General features: G+C 39.3%; 1 protein-coding gene across 3 annotated transcripts in view; it reads right to left on the bottom strand.

Annotated features, from left to right (window-relative positions):
- GRIA4 (glutamate ionotropic receptor AMPA type subunit 4) overlaps positions 1–24,497 on the bottom strand; it is a gene marked incomplete at both ends in the record, with an annotated part of 220,791 nt that overhangs the window by 77,684 nt on the left and 118,610 nt on the right. For all 3 annotated transcript variants that reach the window (XM_079546832.1, XM_079546831.1, XM_079546833.1), the window contains one exon: positions 11,291–11,475. In XM_079546832.1, coding sequence (XP_079402958.1) covers positions 11,291–11,475 — 185 coding nt within the window. The remainder of the gene's footprint in view (positions 1–11,290; positions 11,476–24,497) is intronic.

Here is a 24,497-nt window from a genome sequence, read left to right as displayed (position 1 = left end):
TTTTATGCTCTCTCTCTTATTTGTTGTTTTTATTCCCTTCAGGACTGGTATGTTCACAAACTTTGATAAAGCCATTTACAGACTTACATCAGTTTTTGACCAGAGAATCAGACTCCAAGTTAGTCTCTGCCCTTCACTGCCACAGAAATGGATATTGCATATAACTCATTTTAAAAGAATGCTTAACTTCCATAGCATGAAATCTCTCTCATTATGTTTTCCAACAGATGAAGGTCAGTAAAGGTAGTGTGGAAAGAATTTCTTTTCAGTTAAATATCTTCAAAGGGTGATAGTTTTTCATTACCGGTGGGACTTTAAAAAAGGTTCTCGTCTTTGGAATTGTCTCACAATCCACTTCCTTAAAAAAAAGAATACATGCAATAAAATGAAGTCTGTCTAACACAATATAAAAGGTCTAGGGACTTGTTAAAGATGGAAGACTGAGACTTGACCTGAAATATTCTAGCAGAAACGATGATATAAAGCACAACTGAAATGGGATTTTATAAAATATCTGATGCAAGGATAAATCTTTTACAAAGCTGTAAAAATGCCATTGAAAAACATGCTTAATTTGAAAGCCTATTGCTCTCAAAAGGGCACTATAGCTGGGGTGACGGCGGACAGTTAAAAGCCTAAAGTCACCACGAAGGGTAGGATGTACAAGAAGGTGATGAAGAAAGCAGCAGTGTTTGTATACAATCTACGTGTTTCTTCCTGAATTATGCAGTGGGTGTGGAGCAGGCTGGGTGGCTGAACACCAGTGACACAGCCAGGGATGTGCAGAGAGGGAGAGGCAGGAAGAGTGTGAGAAGAAGGTCACTTTACAAATCTCACAAACCATTTGTATTCATCCTTTGTCTTTGCCTATTTGTTTGTTCATGAAATGAGCTATTTCTTGGGTCCAAACCTCATCAGTTTGCGGCACAGTGACAAAATGTATTTGTATTACTTTGTGGTGTGGGCCTATTACTGTGTGCAAAATCCCAGCTGCTCTGTAGAAAATGAACCTAGGCAGGGAGCCCCTGCTAACTGCAGGGTGAGGAAGACGCTGGTAGCAGCGCTGGCAGCTGGCTGCCTCAAAGAGCTATCAGATTACATTGACATCAGTGTTAGAAGCAACTCCATAGACCTCTAGGGGAAAAGCAAACAAATACAGAGGGACAGAAGTGATGAGGAGAAGGCACATTATGGAACTCTCCAAACCTTTTGGATGAAGAAAAGATACAAAGAGTGCTGCTCCTATGGCCCTGAAGCATCCTAAGCCCAGTGATGCTGCTTCTGGCCCAAATTAGTGTGCTCTGCACGCATCAAATTCTTTGGCTGATGATCTGCTTCTGTGTTACTCTGTGAGAAGTACTAAGCCTACATTTTGTTCAACTAAATCAAAAGATGAACAGGGAATGTAGAGACAAGGAGAGACTAGGCAAGTTCATGGCACTTTCAACTCAAGGGATAAAGAAATCCTCATTGTGCAACCAAATGTAAAAAAAAAAGGCGAATCTCTTGATAAACACTTGTACATATTGAGGTGGTGATCCTCTCTGCTTGTATACTTCAATCAGAGGAGATTGTAGAGGAATGACTGAGCTCATGTTCTGCTGCATTCATGTATCTGGTTAATTTCTGCTTCTCCATAAGTATTCTGCTTCAATTTATTATTCTCAATTAATTGCTCTAGATATCACTTGTAAAAATGTCAGTTGCCAGTTTCAGTTAGCAGACACACTGAAAATTAAGCTAACAAACAACATATTTTTTAAAACAGCAAAAATTACAGCTTTATCAATTTAGAAAGCTTCAGCAATCAAACATTGCTTTTTCAGGTTTACCATGCCAGTGGCAAAATATTGCAATCAGAATAAGAAGGAATGGAATACGTCAGTTTCTGTATTTTTCACTGCTTACACATTCATTTACTTTCATTTTGCCAGTAACAGTAATAATCAATCGTTCAAATGGCAGTCTGCTCCATCTTACCCATCAGACAGATTTGGTTTGGAGTGCTAACACTACCATGGTACTTTCTGGCAGAATATCTCAAGACTCTTTCTTTAAGGCTAGGGAAGCTGAGGATCAGAGGTGGAAAACAATACATTGAAAAACAGAGTTACTCAGGCAGTTATAAACAGAGCCCAAGGCACCAAGCAGCTACTTCCCTTCCATGCTTTATAATACATATTGTTACATGCTATTAATTAGAGTTTATTGGCTTGTAATTTTTACAAGATTAACAATACTAGTACTTTGCTATGTGACAACTTTACACCTGTGTTTAATTTTTAGTATTACAAAATGCAATGAATGTTCTTTTTTATGATTATGTATAAATTCAGCTGTGTGCACTGAAGCATTAAATACACGCCAGATGCTGCACAGCAGTTTTCACCTCTGTATTTAAAGGCGAATACAGCCCTGGACGAGCAGAGATGCTTCATCTTGCTGATACAGAGTGCTGACAGAGCTGAGAAATCTACTGAGAAATATTCCATTTAGCTCCTATGTGGGAGGGCTGGAAAGAAGAAAAAGACTGGGATCAGTCGGTTGGGAAGTGCAGGAGCCAGACTGAGTATCTCTGACAGCAAAACTGAATTGCAATGCAAAATTCAGAAGATGCTGCTGCTTGCAGCAGACAACTTGGAAGACTTTTTTACATATGGAGTGCTGAGGTTTGAACTTTGTGAGATGGCGATGGAGGGAGAGGATGGAACTGCTATTGGCAGAAGAAAGGAAAGGAAATTCATTGCTGTTCTTCCAGAAAGGATTTTTTTTTTTTCCTGAATCAAGTTCTTTATATGGCTATGCACGTATTTTTTTTTACACATACATGTATGTACAGACACAGAAGCTCTGGGAATGCGCAAATTAGGAATATCAACATGCTCTTTTGGAAAGGAGTAGACACAGAAGTGCTAAGCAAATGCACTCATATCTAGCATGTACTTTTTGCCTTTACTTGGCCGTGCTTTGTATGAAGGTCATCATGCAGACATGGTTAAATTTAATTCCTACTTAAAATCTACCTAAGAAAACTATGAGAAATTACAGAGACTGCAGCAGAGCTTTCAGCAGCACGGAATGAGGAACCAAAGTTCTGGAGAAACAGGTGCCCTCTTAGTGAAGAATATTTTAGATACAGTCACTTGCAATAGCAATATTTTTTGTCCAGACCCTTCTCCTGACTCAGTAATGAGAGCAGGACAGGAAGGGCACACACAGGCTAAGAATAAGCTTTACAGGAAAGGTCCTGGGAATTCTGGTAGAAGAGAAGGCTCGGGAGGGACTTCATTGCAGCCTTTCCTTACTTAAAGAATACTTATAAACAAGATGGATACCAACTTTTTACATCATCTGGATGAAAGGACATGGGGGAGACATGGGATAATCATTTAGAAGAAAGGAGATCTGTTAGAAAGGGTATAGAAAAAGATATTACAGGGAAATTTTCCTCAGGGTGTGCAGAAGCACTGGCACAGGGTGCCCAGAGAAGTTGTGAATGCCCCATCCTTGAAGGCATTAAAGGCCAGGTTGGATGAAGCTCTGGGCAGCCCAACTTGGTGGGTGGCAGCCCTGACCACAGCAGGGTGGATGGAATTGGATGGGTTTGTAGGTTCCTTCCAATCAAGCCATTCTATAATTCTGTGATATGTTTCTATGAGCCAGTCACGTATCATCACAACAACAACAGCAACAAACTATCAGCCTCTTGGGATGCATTGCCAGCAGGTTGAGAGAGATGATCCTTCCCTTCTGCTCAGCCCCGGTGAGACACGTTTGGAGTGCTGTGCACACTGCTGGGCTCCCCAGTGCAAGAGACATCGACACACTGGAAGGAGTCTGGCAAAGGGCCAAGGAGGAGTCTGAGGTCTTGGAGAACCTGATGGAAGAAGAGAGGCTAAGAGATCTGGGACTGTTCAGCCTGGAATAAGAAGTCTCAGTGGACATGCATTAATGCCTGATGGAATGGTATAGGGAAGAGGGTACCTAACTCATCGTGGAGGTGCATAACAACAGAATAAGAAGCACTATGGGAAATTTAACTAGATACTAGATTTTTATTATTTTATTTTTTACGAGCAGGTAGTCAAATGCTGGAATCAAGCGTAGACAGGCTGCAAGATCTCCATCCCTGGACCCTGGAAGTGTTCAAAATTTGACAGGAGAGCTGAGTAATTAATCTAAGCTTGCCCCATTGAGAAGGATTTGGTCCAGATGACCTTCAGAGGCCTGTTCCAATCCATTTGGCTGTTCTATGATTGTTTGTGGAACAGGTCTGTTAGCATCAGTATTTCACAGCCTGAATTTCACACACAGATCTAAATCTGCCTAAAAATAAAACTCCAGTCTTCTTCCTGGTAACTTATTTGCTCTGTGGTATTTCATACGTGCTCCCAGCAAGAAGTTTGCCAGAAAAATAAATAGGGGACCATAAGAGTTAAATTTCAACCTCAGTGTTCATGTTTTTGGTAGTTTTGTTATACGATTTTGAATGTGTGGGGGGTTTTTTTGTTGATTTTTTTTTTTTTAAATTTGATTAACAACAAAAAGCAATGGAAGTGGGCCAAAACAGTTATAATTAACAAATTATCCACTGCCATCTAAATAATTCTTACACTTTTCAACTTAATTGTAAAATCTATTTGGAGCACTGACCTCATTGTACATGTAGGCACATTTTTGAACACTATATAAACTGAAAGTTACAGCAGTGTCATCAGCTATGGCTGATCAAATGACAGTATGTGTCTCCAGTGATACATATTATTAGTGTCTGGAAAAGTAAAAAGAACAAATATGTGGTTAAACAGATGATACATTTGCACTGAAATCTTCAAAATGATTTTCTGTTGTTCTCCAAATCTGTTCACAAGTTCATCATTTTATTGTATTTCATTCTAGCTTTAAAGTTAGCAAATGAAGAAATAACAAAAGAAATCTATGACATGTATCTGCTGAAGGTACATTAATCCTGCTAACTAAATAGAAGCACATCTTAAAGAGTGACAGGACATCTTCTTAAATGTGTGCATTTTACTATGCATCCATAGTTCTGCTTTTTCCAGATATTATTTTTTCACTACTGATCTGTGTGTGTGTCTATTGGTTTTCCAGGAAAATATCTTTTAACACACTGGGCACAGTGTTGGCTATATTTGAAAGGAAGATCATGTCTCTAGGACATCATCTAAGATATCTAAGACACTTAGTCTGTATTGTGCTCACTATTACTAACAGAGATCCATCTGATTTAACCAAAGGGATAAGACAAACCCAGGCACTCAGCCTCCTGCCTGACAGCTCGCCACCCAGCACATGGGCACAGCCTGGTTGGTCAATTTGTGAACATTTCTGGTTAGCTATATAGAAAATGCTATTTCTTGCTTCTTTGGTAGCATGTGGGAGGGAGATTTTTATGGTACTGGTTGACAGTGCTAGACTGAAAGGAAATCAGCACCCACAAAACCCCAAGGGGGGTTTTGTCAGTCCTTACTTCTTGCTGTTCTAATAACTCTAACCACAGCTTCATTTTCCTATTTTGGGATTGCAAAGATACAAATCAAACAATTAATAAATACTAATCAGAATTAAAAAAAAATACAACAATAAATGTTAAACAAACAACTAAGCCTGACTTGAAGCTGGTCTTGCTCATCCTGGAGAAGAAAAAGCTGCAGTGTGACCTCACTGCAGCCTTACAGTACATAAAGGGAGCCTACAAACAGGAGGGGAGTCAACTCTTTGAAAGGGTAGGTAATGGCAGAACAAGGGGAAATGGTTTTAAGTTGAAGGAGGGAAGATTTAGGTTGGATGTCAGGGGGAAGTTCTTTACAGAGGGAGTGGTGAGGTGCTGGAACAGGCTGCCCAGAGAGGCTGTGGATGCCCGTCCCTGCAGGTGTTCAAGGCCAGGTTGGATGGGGCCCTGGGCAGCCTGGTCTAGCATTAAAAGGGGGATTGGTGGCCCTGCCTGCAGCGGATGGGGATGTGGGGGGTGGAGCTTGATGTCCTTTCCAACCCTGGCCATTTTACAATTGATTCTATGATTCTATGACTTGTTTTTTTTTTTTTTTTAATTCAAATGCAATAGCTATTTAGTATTGCCTTAATTTGGTCTTTCTCAGTAATAAATAAAAACAGATTTCTTTTGTAGGCATATTTATTTTGAAATGTGAGTTCTGTATGTATATCAAACAGAAATTTAGTAAGTACATAACAGGAAAGAAGTAATTATTTTCTAATTTTTTTTAATAGATTCCCCTTTTATTCTAAAGCTGACCTGACTTCTGATTTTCAGTGAAAAAGCCAGAAATGCAAATACACTAACATAGAATGTGGGACAAAAAAAAAGAATGAGCATAATTAAGAGAAGAAGGAAAAATTCTTAGTGAAATGTGAGAGAAACACACAAGCCTGATTCTCACAACGCAGTTGATGCATAGTTAAGCCTGGACTTTTCAGCTATTGTACTGCTTCCTATAGTACTGGTGGATTAGTTGCATGAAATGGAGTCTCATTAATTGTATGAAATGGAGACTCATCTGGAGTAATGCATCCAGGTCTGGAGCCCCCAGTACAAGAAAGAGGCAGAGTTCTTGGAACGAGTCCAGAGGAGGACCACTAAGAAGATCAGAGAGCTGGAGCACCTCTACTATGAGGAAAGGTTGAGGGAACTGGGCTTCTTTAGTCTAGAGAAGAGAAGGCTCTGGGGAGAACTCACTGTGGCCTTCCAGTATTTGAAGGAAGCATATAAACAGGAGGGTGGAATGGCTGCTTATGTGGGTGCATATTGATAGGACAAGGGGAAATGGTTTTAAACTAAGACAGGGGAGGTTTAGGTTAGATATTAGGAGGAAGTTTTTCACTCAGAGGGTGGTGAAGCACTGGAACAGGTTGCCCAAGGAGGTTGTGGATGCCCCATCCCTGGAGGCATTCAAGGCCAGGCTGGATGTGGCTCTGGGCAGCCTGGTCTGGTGGTTGGCGACCCTGCACATAGCAGGGGAGATGAAACTGGATGATCATTGTGGTCCTTTTCAACCCAGACCGTTCTATGATTCTATAAAATAACATTACAAAGTTTTTAAAATATCAATTTCATGTGGAAGAGATTATTCTTTTACAATCATTGTCTCAAAGCTTGCCGGGGACACAGATGGACAAGTCCAAGCAAGTCCTGGGCAAGGGTTGAGAAATCCTTTGTCTGGAGAAAAGTGATGGACAAGTCCTGGGCAAGGGTTGTGAAATTTTTTGTCTGAGGGACTCAGATGGACAAGGCCAGGAGCAACGGGAGAGAGATAAGCTGCAGCTTAATGGCCAGAAGCGGTCTGCTGTGTGGACTTATCTCGAAGAAGATGGCCATCTCCGGAAGTGCTGAATGTGACTCTTACACAAGTGCCTAGGAATGCCACAATGGCAGAAGAAGAAGGATAAAAAGAAGAGCTACAATCATGATGTTTAGGTTTTCTGGCAACAGATTCCTCATGAAGAAGAAGAGGTTTCTGCCATGAGAAGCCTCACGACCTGCCTCTTCCTCCTGGACTTGATCTGCACTCTACTTAAACAGAAAATTTTGTGTGCTAATTTCAGGGAAGCACTTTAGAAACACAATTGGAAAGAAGTGACACATAAGCAGAGTTTTCCGTCTCTCTTAGTGATTTTCATTCTTTGATTCAAAAAGAATTTTGCCGTGCTCTTTAAAGATCCCTTGCAGAACGTATTATGACTCACAGTAGAAAGAGTTGTTGAGGACATCACAGTCCTTGAATATTCCACAAGTATTCCACAAGAATATGAATCACTAGAATTGTCACTAGAATCACTAGAATAGATTCAGCTATATAAGCTGTATCTGTTATACAAAACTACGGATATGTCATTTTATCTATCTAGATCTTTGGTTTAGTTCCTTTTTTTCTATTCCGTCCTGCTAAACTGGAAATCTAATGGTAAGAAACTATCTCTGATTTGATGCAGGTAGGGAAATGGGACCTTTTCTCTCTTCCTAGTCATTTATGCAATAGAAATAGAGACTATCATAATTTTTTAATTAAAAATGTTCAATATTTTTATTTTGACTGTGTCAGAACAAATGAAAAAAAAGGCCAGGTAAGTGAACTGGGGAAACACTTCATTAGCTTTAGAGAAATCATTTATAAGGTTTCAGAAAACAATCTGAGAAGCATAAAAAGTCCTCTGCAACTGCAAAATGTAGATGTGCTTTCTCCAAAATAGAAGCACACGTCCTGAAGTTCTGAAGAAATCTGACATGTAGCAGATTGTAATGTTATTGCTCTCCATGCTCCTGTGTGGCTCTAAGACTCACAATTTTGGGATGAACAGCAGCAGCAACATCAAGCCTTGTGTCGGCTTGTACTACAGAAAGGATAAGATGACTGAAAAGCTAGAGATTTTTCTTACCATTTGTGTAGTCTTTTCCACTGCTGTTAATAGAATGGAAAAGGGTAAGCAAAGAAAAACTTACGGCAAAGGTATTGATGTTTGTGTTTGGTCTTTCATAGCTTGGGATTTCAGGAAGATGAGGTATACTAGAGGTGTGTATAGAGGAAGAATCTCACTCAGAGATAACCAAAAGCATTTCTCACTATAGTGGTTATATGATATTCAGGAGTTAGGGTGTTCTTTCACTATCCTGACAGTAAAATCCGAAAAAGAGCTAAAATTATCTTGGTACACTTGAGTTACGGCAGATTTTTGAGAGTAAGTGGAGGGGTACTGACTCAGGCCGAAGATACTGCTTCTCTCACTGAGGAATCAAAGGAATGAATCAAAGCAATTATGACCTTGCTCAAAGTGATGCCTTTTTCCAGTGCTTAAACTCAGCCATGCCAATTGGCACTACTACAGAAACCAAGTGAAATGTTTCTATCAACACCAAATATCTCTACTATCAACCAGGTAATGTATAGTCCTGTGTGGGGGAGCATGGCTAAGGAAGAGAAACATAGCATTATTGAGAAAACCATGATGGTGTGGCTTGGCATAGTTTCAGAAGGGAAAACTCAAAACTTGTTGTGGGCAATCCAAGTAAATTAGATGTAAGTACCTGAGGGTAGGCATCTCCTGAATTTAGCACTTATCCTACCATCCCTTTCTAGAAAACATCAAAAAATCAGCCTCACTACAGAAACATAAAAATCTGAAAGGAAAACTATATAATAAAAAATGCACATGCTGGCTTGTGCACAGTTCTGGAGTTTGGATTTCAGATATATTGTTGTGATCCAGAAAAGAATGTTCCATGAAGACAGACCTCAAATACGGAGTGGGTACAGCTTCTGCCATGAATCAAGGCATGTGGAGAAGTGAAAATTCAGAATAGCTTATTTCTTAGGTAAAATTAATCCTATCCAAATTAGTCAGTAGTCAAATGAATGACTTTCTGAATGTGTTCGTATGACTGGCTAAGACACAGGAACATCATAAATTAGGTATAACTCCTACCCTTGACTGTCTCAGAACAGTTAACGGAAAGAGGACTCCATTGGCTTTCAGGCTTACCCTGCAGAGGCATTAGCCAGATTCACAGTGTCTGACTCACCCCGTTGAGGACAAGCACTGTTTTTTTTATGACTTGTCATAATGCACTAAGTGCTTATTTTAGGTAGGTAAAATCCAGACCTCTATGAAGTCAGAGGAGGTCAACACCTAGTTCCATTAAAATCAATATCCAGTCCAGTTCTGAATGATCTGAACAAAGAGCACAAGGTTACGCTCAAAAAGAATTGACTATGCAGGTGATAATCGAGAAAAAAAAAGAAAAAAAAAAGAGTAGCTTCAGGAAGGAAATAAAATGCATGTCTGAGATCAGTGAGTTCTGACTGTGTGTCAAATTACTTTGTTGCCTGTGCAACTGAGTGCATGGTCAGTGCATATACCTACGTAGGATGGTGGATGTATTCTGGACTCCTGGTAATACAGCATATTTTTTCTAATTCACATTTGCATGCTGTGTGAAAAAAATTATATGCATATAAATCCACACACAATAAAGCTGAGGGGATAAATATTTTTCTAAATATACTTTAAAAGACACTCAAATGGGTGTTCTGTTTTACTGCAAAACATAGGCTGAACCTGGGGAGATTTTCATCATAACTATAGAAAGCATGTGTTAAAATATAATGGCATCACTGACACAAAAAATGGGCAAATGAACATCATAGCAATACAACATCATCTATTTTTCTCCTGGCAACAGTGACAGAAAAAGTCCTTTCTAAATCAGCCATACGATTAATTCTCGGTTTCTCTATCTTTTGCCTTTAAAAGAAAATGTGATGCATATATGTCTGTGAGGATTACTTTACATGCTTTTGTATCACAAATGGCATTTTTTAATTCTGTGATTTCAGCAGCAGATGCATCAGCATCCAGTGTGAGCAGCGCTGTGCGGGCCCCGCTGCCAGCAGATGGCAATCCTGTCTTGCAGGTCCTGCACTGCCAGTGGGCAGCGAACCTGGCCCCCCAACCGTGGGATCACTGAGGAGTGGATAGGTGACCCTAAATTACTCTCCCGTCGCTTTACAAAATGCTCCTTTCAAGGAATTATTTTATTATTTTCCAGTATTTAAGACCTCATTCAAGCACTGGGTAAAGACAGGTCTATATGCTGTAGCAGATACTGCTCAGTGCAAGCTATCTGTGTGGAACAGTGTTTTCTTTACATAACAGCAGCTTTCTGTGAATAACTCATGGAAGATCCTGGCCTTCCTTCTCAGTTCAACAGCACCTATATCCTGCTGTTCTCCATGTTCATACACAACCTCCTAAGGTAATAAAACTATCAGCTTAAATATAAACAACAATCAGTAGAAAGCATTTTATAGCTAGAAATACATGGTCTTGTGAATTGCAAGTAATACAAGATTCAAATAAGCTTTTTTTTTTCTTTCTTTTTTTTTTTTTTTTTCTCAAACACGATCAGTTTTTCCCCCTTAAGGTGCAGAAGGAGGGCACCATGATGATACAACAGCACTGTGCTGCTCTATCAGCCCAAAGGCCCCAGCGTGGGACACATCAGGCAGGGAGGTGCTGCCCACAGCCCTGTGCAGGGAAAGGGGCTCAGAGCTCAGGCACTGGCTGCTGTGATAAGAATCTTACAGGAAGGCAAACAGAGCGTGCATGTGAACCTACAGATGTCAGCCCATGAAGATAAACCAAAGGGAAGAGTAGGCAATCTCATTTCCACTGAGAAAATAAACAAAAAGCAATGCACAGTGTTATCTCATTTGGAATTTCAGTAATGTGCTTACAGAGACATTAAAAGGAGTGTTACCTGTTCTAAGAGATTCTGCAGCCTCTCTATTTCACAGTCTATTACAAATTTCTTCTCTTGTCTTCGGTCCAGGTCTTCTAAAAGCCGCCTGTAGCTGGCATCATTGAAATTCTCCACGCAGATGGCACTGACTTGCCAGCTATTTTGTCCTGCTTTTTCCATAATAGCTTGAAGTATTGAATAACCTAAAAGAAAAGGATACAATATACTAGTAACACAACAGTTGTTTTTTATTATTATTAAATAGGAATTGTTCTTAAACAATATGATGTCTGTTAATATTGGCTCCTGCAGGGAGAGGAATAAGATAATGTCTGTATCCCTACCTATGTTATTAGCCATGATCAGAGCACATTATGTAATTAATGACAATTACAATTGCTATACTCAGAACTCTTGGAATGATGCTCAGTATTTTGGATAAACCACATTTGATTTATACATATAAATTCATCCTGTCAACCATTCAATTTCCCAGATTGGTTTCATACGAACTTATATATCCACACCTTTCTCATGATACCACAAAGAAAATACCAGAGTCCACTCATTCACCAGAAAGATTTGTATACTAAAAAAGCAGAGTATTAGACTCTGAGATGCTTTGTTGTTTGTTGTCAGTGGATTTTTTGTTTTTTGAAAACATTTAAGCCAAGTGACTTTTGATGCTTCTCAATAAGAATTTACTGTCTCTTGCTTTTATACATAGGAGCAGAAAGGTGTGTAACTGAATTCTTTCATGCAGAAAAAAAAACCCAGCACCCATTGGCATTCATCAGCTCTTGCTGAATGTTTCTGGAGAGCAAACAGTGGCTGTGAGCACAATGAGGCAGGAACGGTGAGTTTCAGCAGTGGTCATAAGGGCACCTGCACTGATGCAGATTGTTACGAGTGCAGCATGCAGGCTCTTGTTCATTGCTGGTGAAAATGCACAGCTAATGGCAGTGACTGTGCTGAGAAATAGTGCTTTGCAGCTGACAATTTGCTCTATCAAACAGTGTTACTGTACTCTTTGTATCTGCTGTAGTGTTCACAGAAAATTAATAAGAAGGCATTACTTTCAGAGTAACTTCAGTATTTATGCCAGTAAAGATATGTGTGAATAAAAATCACACTGATCTATTTCAGTGATTCTATATAGCTTTAATCGATGCATGCAAAGTGACTAGAGGTCAACAAATGAAGGGCACCACGGAGGCATTAATTATTACTACTGCTCTTTGTCATTACTATTTGATGCCCCCACTGTCATCTGTGAGTCCATTCACAGGCAACGAAGGCAGCACCTGCACCCAGGTCTCTGCCTGAGCCCACAGGGCAGGCTCCCTGCCCATGACCTCCTGCCACTCCCCTCAATCCTAATTTTTCTCACTAGAGACATGCAGCACAGAGGCAGGAGAAGAGCTTGAGCCTACACAGGACACCTTGCACATCTTGCTCTGACTTGCCCAAGCATTTCCTGAAGTTGGAAGCAGGTACTATCCCATTTTTTATCTAAATGGGGAATTAGTATAAAGCAAAGAAAGTTTCACATCTCAGATCTCAGATCCAGAACTAATGTTTAAGAAAAACAAGGACGGGAATGTTTGTTGACAACACATTGATAGAAATGATACAATCAAAGAAAATGCCTCTGTCCAGAATCAAAGCACAAAAAATTTTAATTGCTATCTGGTTTTTCCCACTATCTTCGGAAGATTTCACCTCTTCAAACTCTCATGCGATGACATGGATACACTTGGTGCCTTCCTTCTCTCTTCCACAGGATGATCCCATGCACAGGCACAGGGATCCCCAGCTGTTATTGCAATGTACTTGGAGGCATCACTGCATGGCAGGCTCCCCGTGAAAGATATTGACCGAGAATCCCACAGATTGCAAGATGGGCCTTGTAAGTTACAGAAAGAGTATTGTGAGTGTGCAGTTGTTAACTGATAAAGTAGACCAACAAAACCACGAAACACCAGGCTTGCTACCCAGTAAAAGAAAATCAGATGCTCATTTTTTTTTAATCAGAATATGCAGACTTTAGGACATATGACACTAATTCTATTGCAAATTAGGAGTAGTTATTTTCTCACTGGCTTCTATGGCAATTGCAGTCTTCGAAGTGTTAACTTAAAATCTGTATCTTCTTGTTATTTAAGATAAAAATGCAAACGCCTATAATGAAAACACAAATTGTGTAATTTATTTTATCAGACATTCAATTTACAAAAAAAATGTTTTACCTTAGGAAATACATTCAAATACTTCATGCATTGACTGATAAAGCATTTCTGTACTCAGCATATATTTTTAACCTGATGACTGATATTTTTTTCAAAGAACCATGCAGTTTTCCTGTTAATTGCTACATAATTATTCTGCTTTTCCTGTTGCTATATTCAATCTCCTTTTTGTCTGTAATTATCTCTGCAAATCATGATGTGATTCTTTCCCAAACATTGTATTTCTTGCTTCATTTCCTATTCATTTCCATATATAGATGTACATTAAGACTACTCCAGTGTTTTAGGGGTTCCTGCTTCATTTACACTGTAGCTTTGACTTGGTCTTTGCTACAAAGACAGTCAACATTTACGTAATTCAGCTTCCTGACACAAATTAACATTTTCTTTGATTCAGAATGAATGGTGTTTGAAAGAGCAATTGACATCCCCTCATTCCCCCCTTAATTCATTTTGACAACTTTACTGAGATGTGTTTTGATCAAACTGGGAGTTTATCCCAGCGTAAAGCATGACAAATATCAGGCAAACACAAAGAAAAGCTTTTCTTCTACCTTGGATCAAGGTTTGACTTGCCATCTTTCATTAGTAACTGCCTCCATTTAGGCATTTTGGGCTTCTACAGCTTCTCATCAGTAGCTGGCACTCAGACATGGGTTTTCACGTTAGTATATCTTTCATGTAGAGCATAAAAGAGGTCATCTGACTAACTGGATATAGCACACATCTCCATAAGATGTGAGGGATTCCAGTGCAGGTAATTCTTAGCACAGTTATATATTCAGTGCACAAGAAGAAATTTTAATAAAACAGTCTGACAAGGATGGAGTTTATGCAGAATGAATAAAGACAATGGGTCAGATAGGTCAGATGGCATCAAAATTACATATGCAGAGGAAAATCGCTATTTGTTAAAATAATTGGCAACAGCCAAGAGGAAAAAAAAAGTTTTATGTGATGTTGTAAATATCTTATACAGCAAAAAAACTGAAACTACCCCACAATAATACTATCAATACAGAAACTAAGTGCAGTGCTTCCGCTTAGACAAAATTCTTAGACTTCAGAGATGTGTTTGCCCAAGCAAAGACATCAGACATGAATCGTACAGCTGTGCTCTGAAAAGTATTTGTTTTCTGGTTATCTGCTGTTTATCCTCAGTTATGTCACAGACAGATAAGTGATTCATTTTCTGGATGTTTAGTGATTTGTGTAAATTTCATTCCATGTATTGTGGAATATTACTGCCTTCACAAAAGCAAACTAAAAAAGAAGCTAACTCCTGTCATCTGAGCAACACAGTCAATGTTTTTTTATTTAAACCATTATTTTACAAAATGCTTAGGTCCACACCAAGAAACAAAAGAAAAGGAAGTTGTTAGATACATATATAATAACCTTTCCTCACCAATTCAACCTTTAAATCCAGTTAAATCATTAGGAAAAAATGCAAATTACTTGGTCCAGACATAACTGGTTGAAGACTGGGGGTCTTTATCAACAGAATACCTGCCCTTCCAGCAGTTTGATTATTTAAATTAGGAAATCTGAACAAAAAAAAAGTATCATGGAAATTGCTTGGAAACACTGTTGAAGTCTTTCTTAAATGCAAAGATTCTATATGCAAGAATATCTTCTCCTTCTTTTTTTTTACAGGACTGTGATCCTATGGAATTTTCCTCTAATGACCTGCAAGGAGAAGTCTGCCAACTGCTTTTATGGGTCACTGCTCAAATGCAGACTCTATTGACAACTGCTCAATGTTCAGTAGTAGCAGCTCCACTTCACTACTCTGGAATCAAACCTGAGACAGGAAAAGTCTGCAGTGAACACGGATATCAGCAGCTCAATCAGGTTGCTCAGAGCCCTGACCAGCCTGACCTTGAGTGTCTCCAGGGATGGGGCATCCTCTCTGGGCAGCCTGTGCCAGTGCTTCAACACCCTTTATTGTAAAAAAAGTCTTCCTTATGTTCAATCTAAATCTCCCATCTTGGAAGTTTGAAGCCATTTCCCCTTTCCTGTCACAACAGAATATCTAAAGAGTCTGTCCCTTTCTTTCTTACAGCTCCCCTTTAGATACTGAAAGGCTGCTCTCAGGTCTCCCATGAGCCTTCTCTTCTCCAGGTTGAACAGCCACAGCTCTCTCAGCCTATTTACTTCCATTTTATGGTGAAGTGGAGCTGTGATAATCTAACACACTACTACTGTTTTCCAAATGGATACTTGACAACTGTCCGGTTGAAAAACAAAAAGAAACACAAAGAGTTGTTTCTCTCTTTTCCTGTAAAATCAGACTAGACAACATTTATCTCCAAAAATTTACTTACTAGGAACAATACTAGGAACAATTCAGGGAGGTGATTGTCCCTCTCTACTTGGCTCTTGTGAGGCCCCATCTGGAGTACTGTGTCCAGGTGTGGAGCCCTCAGTACAAGAAAGACATAGAGATTTTGGAAAGGGTCCAGAGGAGGGCGACTAAGATGATCAGGGGGCTGGAGCACCTCCCCTATGAGGACAGGCTGAGGGAGTTGGGCTTGTTCAGCCTGGAGAAGAGAAAGCTGCGGGGTGACCTCATTGCAGCCTATCAATACCTGAAGGGAACCCACACCCAGGAGGGGAGTAAACTCTTCAAAAGGGCTGACAATAGCAGGACTAGGGGAAATGGATCCAAGTTGAAGGAGGGAAGATTTAGGTTGGATGTTAGGGGGAAGTTCTTTACAAGGAGAGTGGTTAGGCCCTGGAATGGGCTGCCCAGGGAGGTTGTGGATGCCCCGTCCTTGGATGTGTTCAAGGCCAGGTTGGACGGGGTCCTGGGCAACCTGATCTAAATGTGTATGTTTGGTGGCCCTGCTAGGCAGGGGGGGTTGGAACTACATGATCCTTGAGGTCCCTTCCAACCCGGGTGATTCTGTGATTCTGTGATTCTGTAATACTGCAGCTAAGTACCTTGTATGTTTTTAACCCTACTTTCCTCATTCCCCATTGCATTTTTCCACTGCAAAATGCATCAATCATAGAGAAGCAATGCCAGGTGTGCACCTGGCCTTATGTCTGTTTAAAGAGAGATTAGTAATTCTTCAGAGACAATCACAGACACCTGCTGGAGAACAAAGTGTGCAAAGCACATTGTAAGTGCCTGAATGCGGGAGTCCAGGCTTTCTCCTTGCCAGTACTGCACTGCCCCGTCTTTACTCTTCCTGCCCCTTCCCTCCAAGTAGCTGAAATCACGAGTCATCTTTTTCAATTATAGAAGTTCAGTAGTCCTTCAGTGTTTTTATTTGTCTTCTTCTGCTCCAGCTAGGCTTGCCCCCATTCAATTTCATTTCAGTAGTCAGTGCCTTAATTTTATTTATTTCCATTTAAATGAAAAGGAAAATCTGATACCTAAATCTCAGTGTGTTCAGAATAAAATGATCAGAGAAACATTTCTTGATTTTTTTTCCTGCCTGAAGGCACATGGTTGGCTTGTTTCCTTTTCTTTCTCTCCATTTCTTTTACCTTTTTGCTTGTTTGCTTTCACCAGCAATATTTCAGTGATCAATTACAGAGTTATAATTAGAATTCTAATAACTTTCATCTTCCAGAAACCTGTTAATTCTGGGAAATCTTTTCTGCTGTCCCTCTAAGTGGATCCAGTTGTTGCTGATGGGTTTGCCAAGAGTCAGCCAGCAAAGTGGCCGCTTGCTCTGAAGAACAGCACCCCAGTAATAAATCATGGTAGGGGATTATGGGGCAGAAAATAACTTAGTATTAATTTTCTATGATGCGCAGTGTGCACTGTTTATATATTATTACTGTTCTTTTCTTTTCTGACAGTAGTGACTGACACAAGTTGGCAGGTTAATGAATTTAGGAACAACACATGCAATGTATTTCTGTTATGGCCCAAGGAGGAGAAGACAGCTCTGCGTAACACAGACTTTTTTTGTCTTTTTCAAAACAGACATTATATACTGCACATTGCTGAAATGCAAATACATTTTTTTCTAGTCCATGCAACTTTCCAGCAGGAACAAAAATCCAGTTGTTCCAAAAACTATCTATGATCCCTCAGCTACAGAGGCTGAGACGCTGGAGGTATTTTATGAAAGTGACTTCAGTCTAATGGAATTCATACGAAGATCAGTGAAAGAAATGCATTTGTTGTAAATCCAACAAACAGCAGAAGCGGAGAATAAATGATCAAATCATTTGCCATGGATAAGCCAATATAGATGACTATCAGGGTTGGATTCCTGTTACTTAAAGCTAGCTGTCTATAAAAGAAGGTGTATAAGTTAATCATTCAGACTTCCACAACAGAGATGGATCTCCCATAAAAAAGGTGTTTTTTTGTTTTTTTTTTTTTGTCTTAGATATTTATTTCAGAGGTGCTTTTCTGTTCTACAGAAAAGTAATCTGGACAGGAAGCTTAGTGAAAATACCTGCCATTTATACAGCCTAACCCTGGCAAGATTAATCCTGACACTACAGTGATGAAACCCATACAAATAATACATAGTACAAATGATGCATGATTGTATTGGATGTGTTCCTCCAGTAATTACAAACATCCACATTCATTTGTATTTTAGTTTTTCCTCATTACAGTTGATATCTTCTTATTAACACATGATCTTGTTTTATTTTTTATTTTATATTTTTGGCCAGTATGCGGCTTCCTGAAGTGATATTTATAAGCTTAGACATACAACCTTTGACACATGATTACTCATTCACATGCCTGACCTTCTCCACATTTAAGCTACAGCCAGATCATTCAACACGAAAAACATACAAACTGGTTAAGTCAGATGCCAGAGTAAAAGCTATAACTAGAAGTGAGTTCTGAGTCCTTCTTAGGTCTAATTCACTGAATTGACAAAAAGATTGGGAAATAAGACAAGGAGCTCAAGAAACAATCCCATCTATTCCTCTCTATCCCTCCATCCCCAAAGGCAGATGAATTATATTTAAATCAGTCTAGACAGGTATCTTTGTTTGTCCTTAAAAACCTCTAAAGAGGAGCTGTAGCTTCCTAGGTAATATATTCATTGCTTAATTATCCTTATCACTAGGAGATGTTTCCTGAAGTCAAACTTAAATCTCCCCTGGCACAATTTAAAGCCACTCATTTCGGTCCTACCCTAGTAGATGTAGAGAATGGTTTATTCCTGTCTTCTTTAAAGCAATCCTTCACATAACTGAAGATTGCTGTTTCATTTCTCTTCTGCCTGCTCTTCTCTGGATGAAACATGATTTTCAGGCTTTTCTTGTGGAACATGTTTTAGTCTAGATTCTGGCTATTTTCTTTCCTTTCCTCAGAATGGGCTGCAATTGATCCACATCTTTCTTGAAGTGCAGTGCTGAAAATGCTATATATTTTAAACACACATTCCTAAGCAGACACAGTCCCTTCATTTTTTTTAATCATCTAAAAGTTAAATGTTTTCCATATTTTTTTCATCTAAACCATTTACAAAGACACTCTGAAAAACTGATGCCAGAATAGGTCACTACCTGATACTCCCTTATTTGACAGTGAACCTCATCTACATTTTTCTGAGTCCAAGCATGATGATTGTTTTGTCGTATTCTAGAAATTCAATTGAGACAAAATTTCCTTACCTCATTTAGAAAAAAATCATATAAACTATTCAAAAATTCCTACTAGAATGCGACACCTATTTTTTTCAAAGTACATAAAATTTGCTAGTTTGTATACGAATGAAATTTGCTTGATCCAGCATGACTTGCCCCCAATAAATCCATGTCAGTGTTCATTTAGTCTTCCAAACTCTACGTAGTTTTATTTATATATGTTATATTACATATGTTATATTACATACATACGTTATGGTATGATGTAGGTTATGAACTATGTCACCATTACTGTCAGTGATCAGGATAATTTTATTGCAGATGGATCTGAAATGAAACCGTGGAAACAATGGATCACATTTAGCCATTGTGTCTACTGTTGTCTGCTTCACAGATTTCAGAATATATGATGACAAAGGAAATTATCCTCATGATCTGAGTTTATGCATCTTGACTCACTGATATCTATGACCTGAAATAACTTCTTAGTGTTGTAAGACACCTCCAAAACAAGCTCTATCAGTTGTCTGTGGTCAGACTTTCTGTCATTCTCTTCCTCAATGCTGCGGAGAGCTGTGCATGTATAACATTAGCTGAAGCGTGTAATAATTTTCTTTTCCTGAGATGGATATAAGAAATGGTGTTAGTATGTTTCAGACACAACCTTTTTTCCAAACAAGTCTTAAGAGAAACAACAGCATGTAGATTACATGCTTTCAGCAAGTAAATGGGAGGTGGCCTGGCCATGGAAATTCATGATCAAAGGTTCAGGCAGTGTCAAGTCCCATTTGTGCAGTACCCACTCTGTAGCAAAATGTTCCCCTTCTTTGCATTTCAGACTTCCACCTCTGTGTGAAATACACTGTGAAGGTTTTTCATCAAAATGCCATGCGATAAAGATGAGGGAAAAGTTGAGAGGAACTGCAGAGAAATCTTGGTTTGGAAGGCAGTCTGACAGCTGCCCTTGTGCTCTCCCAGCTATCAAAAGTCATTACCATTCCCACATCACTATATGACTTCAAAGTAAAACTGTAACACCAAGACTAGTAACATTTTTAATGACTACATACAAAGAGATGAATACATGTGAGCATAGTTGCAAATATATGCTAAGCACTATTATGTGTATTATTAGCATTTTATATTTTCTTTCCCTGAGCTATGCCAAAGGGCTCAGTTACAACCGAATCAAAAAAGAAGTGTTAAGCTCCTCCGACGTTTACAAGTAGTAATGAAGAAAATTTCTTAAATTTTAGCAAATTCTTACTTAGAACTTTGAATGCTAAATCAGAATTTATGTCATTACAGAATAATGAGAAAAATGTAAGTCTCAGGCTGAAACAATAAGCACTCACACTAAGAAGTATTCATTTTAAGAGAGAGGCAATTTTTATTCTATTTCCTCGTAGAAGCTATGTTAAGGCACATGCAAGATAAAGAGATTTGAGACAGCCAGCATGTCTTCACCAACGGCAGATTGTGCCTGACCAATCTGGTGGCCTTCTATGATGGAGTGGCAGCTTCAGTGGATGGGAAAAAGGCAGTGGATGTCATCTACCTGGATTTCTGCAAGGCCTTTGACATGGTCCCTCACCACATCCTTCTCTCTAAATTGGAGAGGTGTAGATTTGAAGGATGGACTGTTCGATGGATGAATAATTGGCTGTCTGGATGCAGCCAAAGGGTTGTGATTAATGGTTCTGTGTCAGGGTGGAGGCTGGTCACAAGTGGTGTCCTTCAGGGTTGGTCTAGGGACTGGTGCTCTTTGACATTTTAATCAGTGACACAGATGATGGCATGGAGTGCACCCTCAGCAAGTCTGCAGATGACACCAAGCTGAGTGATGCGGTCGATACAGTGGGTGGAAGGGAAGCCATCCAGGGGGACCTGGACAGGCTGGAAAAGTGGGCCCATATGAACCTAATGAGGTTCAACAATGTTAAGTGCAAGGTTCTGTACGTGGGCTGGGGCAATCCCAGGTATTTATATAGAATGGGGTAAGACCTTGAGAGAAGCCCTGTGGAGAAGAACGTGGGGGTCCTGGTGAATGAGAAGCTGGACATGAGCCAGCACGGTGCGCTTGCAGCCTGGAAGGCCAACTATATCCTGGGCTGCATTAAAAAGAGGAGGCCAGCAGGGAGAGAGAAGTGATTGTCCACCTCTTCTCAGCTCTTGTGAGGCCCCATCTGCAGTACTGTGTCCAGGTCTGGGGCTCCCAGCACAAGGAAAGACATGCAGCTCTTGGAGTGTGTCCAGAGGAATGAATTGAATGTCTTTGCAATTCTGGCTTTACAGTCATAGATATGCAGACCTGAGCAGTTCCTTTGATGATGTAAGATAGCTAAGGTAACATCGAGATACTTGAGAGAGACATGGGGAAGAGGAAGCAAAGAATTGTGTGATTTTCACTCTGAACACTGCTTTACTGCTACATGATTAAACCTCTTTTTTAGTCCACATTATAAAAAATAATGGTAAAATATTTGACAGAGTTCAGAGAAGCAAATCAGAATGATTTGAGGCCAATATATAAAACATGACTTGCAGTACAAGACTTAGAGGAAGATTTCTCCCACCTAACTGTTACATTGCTAAGCCTATGCCAGTTACTCTGGCTTCCTTCAGCCAGCAATAGGGGGAAAACAGGCCTCTTCTGAAGGCAATTAACAAAACATCTTAACATCTACCACACAAAAGAAATTTTCCTTTTCTCTCTATTGAGTATGGAGGCAGTTTACTCAGACTAAGCTTCTTTCTCTTTAATTGATGTAACTAGCTGGATATGCACATAAGATATTTGCTATTGAGAATAAAATGCAAACTATTAACAGTGAAAAAGATTTTTAACCACAGTTGCTTCAGATTCTCTGCTCTTTAATGCCTGAGTGACTTTCTGAAAGATACATTTTATTCTCAGGCACCTTATTAGACTGCATACTGTGGTACTTTTATGATGGAAATAAGTACGGCTAATGGAAGGAGAGAGCTATACCTGCCACACACATGCCTCCTAACTTCTATTTTATTAACTTACATATGAAAGCATAACTTTTCATTTAAGTAGAATTAAAAGTTAGGTTACTTTTACACTTCTCTTGTGGAGGTTGGGCAGCTTCACATAGGTTTTCTTTGATTATTCTGAGGAAGGGATTTGCATACAATTACAGAGACAATTTCAGCTCCTAGCAGGAACAAACACAGGATGAAGTAACTACTCACTATATGATTAGACTAATTTATTACATCCCGCTGAGGCAAGCTACATTCCAAGAAGTAATCATAAACTCATGTTCAAAGCTCTGGTAGAATGAATATATTTAACAATTCAAATTAAATTTCAGCTGTAGGAATTGACATTTAGTGGGAAACACAGAAATAGGCAAGGTATAATGACAAAGATAACAGGTAAAAGAATACAGACATTAAAAGCTGTGAATGGTTTGTCTGAAAACAAGCCAGGACAGAAAACTGTAATACAATCCTGGCAAGTTTCTGCTATTAAACATATGTTGATCTGGACTTTGGTTAGTTTTAACTGACCTTGGTATTAGTGTGAAAATGAACACAGTGACCAGTCAAAAACTGCTCCATAAAAGTTAAGTGCCTGTGACATTTCATTATCCAATGGCACTTGCACTGACCATTCTGAAAGCAAACAGCCTTAAGAATTTTGTTCATTTTAGAGCTGGGTATTTCTTTCCCCTGAACAGGTGTTTGTTCACAGAAAAGTGCACTCCAGTGACATCCCAAGTCTTAATGAAAATGAGGGAGTTTTTCTGCCTTGGACTCGCCAAAATGAAAAAAAGAAAAAAAGGTTCCAAAAGAGTGGAAAACATCTAACAAAAATTGACACTGCTTAATTATTTCAGATTAGAGCATGTCTGTGAGCAGAGAAAAAAAAGACATCATTTGGTACCTGCATAATTGTCACCCAGCAAAGAACTGGTAGCAATACACTCCCTCCCTCTGTGCAGTGTGGTACAAACAGTATTCATCAGAGTGGGAAACTTTAACTGCACTCTTCAGTGGTTAAGCATTTTATAAAAGAATACCCTAAAAAAGCTGCAGAGCATTTGTAAACTGGCAATAGAAATTTGAAGAAGTGGAGAGCTCTCCTTGTACAGAAGAGCAATGAGAAGTGAGCATCCAGTCGTACTCAACAGATATATAATACTTTATAAGATCAAGAGCACATGATTGGCATTTTAGACTGTTAAATTTATCTTGAGTTTTCTTATAAACTGCTATCCTTAGGCTTATTGCTGAAAAAATGCTGTGAAAAAACTAAAAAAATACTGCCCAATAATATTTTCTGTATTCTTTGGCCTCTGATCCCATTGCTCTTTTCAGTGCGACTGTTGAGATGCTGTTTCATAATAGAACATCTTAAATGCTTTGAATTACCTCAGCTGTCTTATTTTCCTCAAGAGATACAATGCAGATTTGCTTTTTCCAGTCTGCTTAATATATGATGTCCAGCCTTCTCAGCCTGAGGGTTGAGACATTATTCCAGAAAGGGCAGTAGGCCATGAGTAACACTGGAGGGCATTTTCTCCGGAAGAAGCAAAGAAGAGAGAATACTCCACACCCAACTCCTTCACTGGAGATGCTCAAGAGTCTCCAGCAGACCAAATTGCAGCTATAAAACTCCATGTAATTCCTTAACCACATCAGATTTTGGTTGTCTAATTGCATCTTCATCCATGGAGATGTCTGCCCTGGGGCCAAGCTTGCCTGGGCTGGAGTTGCTCTGGAGCATGTTGTGACCCAGGAATGTTCACGACAGCCACAACGAAGAGATTTTTCTTTAATTTAATAAAGTAAACATCAAAACATCTGTTTATTGAAAAATATTCTGGGGGATAGCATTCATACTTGCATTCAATATCCTATTTACGATGGCATCTTGCTTTGTGTATCACTGAATGAAATAGTGAAAAAACCTTAGTGGCTTAGCTAAAGAATGTATTTTATGCAAGCAAAAAGGTTGTAATTACTTGAAAGATACTTCTTAAAGGTTTTATCTCTGTCTGAAAAAGTTAATATTCACTTTCATCTCCATAGTAGTTTAAATGAACAAGTCCTCTTTCAGCAAGTGTCTATTGTTAATTCATTTTTAAGATTAAAAAGGTTATTCTGATTCTGAGACAACTATCAGGAAATATGAGAAAGGCCTGTAAAATACATTCTGCGAGAGAATGCAGATAAAATTTGTAGGCACCCTGCTAGGAATAACTGTTGGCATTTATATCAATAATGTTGTGCTCAGAGGTGTAATTGTCCAAAGGATATACTGAAAATTGCACAGAAAAGAGGAGTTAGTACTTAAATATATTATGAAGGGCAATTGTGCCATCTTTTCTTTTTCCCTTCCTCCCCTTCCTCCCCTTCCTCCC

This window comes from Tetrao urogallus (genome assembly GCF_951394365.1).
Source record: "Tetrao urogallus genome assembly, chromosome: 1".
Lineage (NCBI taxonomy): Eukaryota > Metazoa > Chordata > Aves > Galliformes > Phasianidae > Tetrao > Tetrao urogallus.
This window is presented reverse-complemented; position numbering and strand designations above follow the sequence as displayed.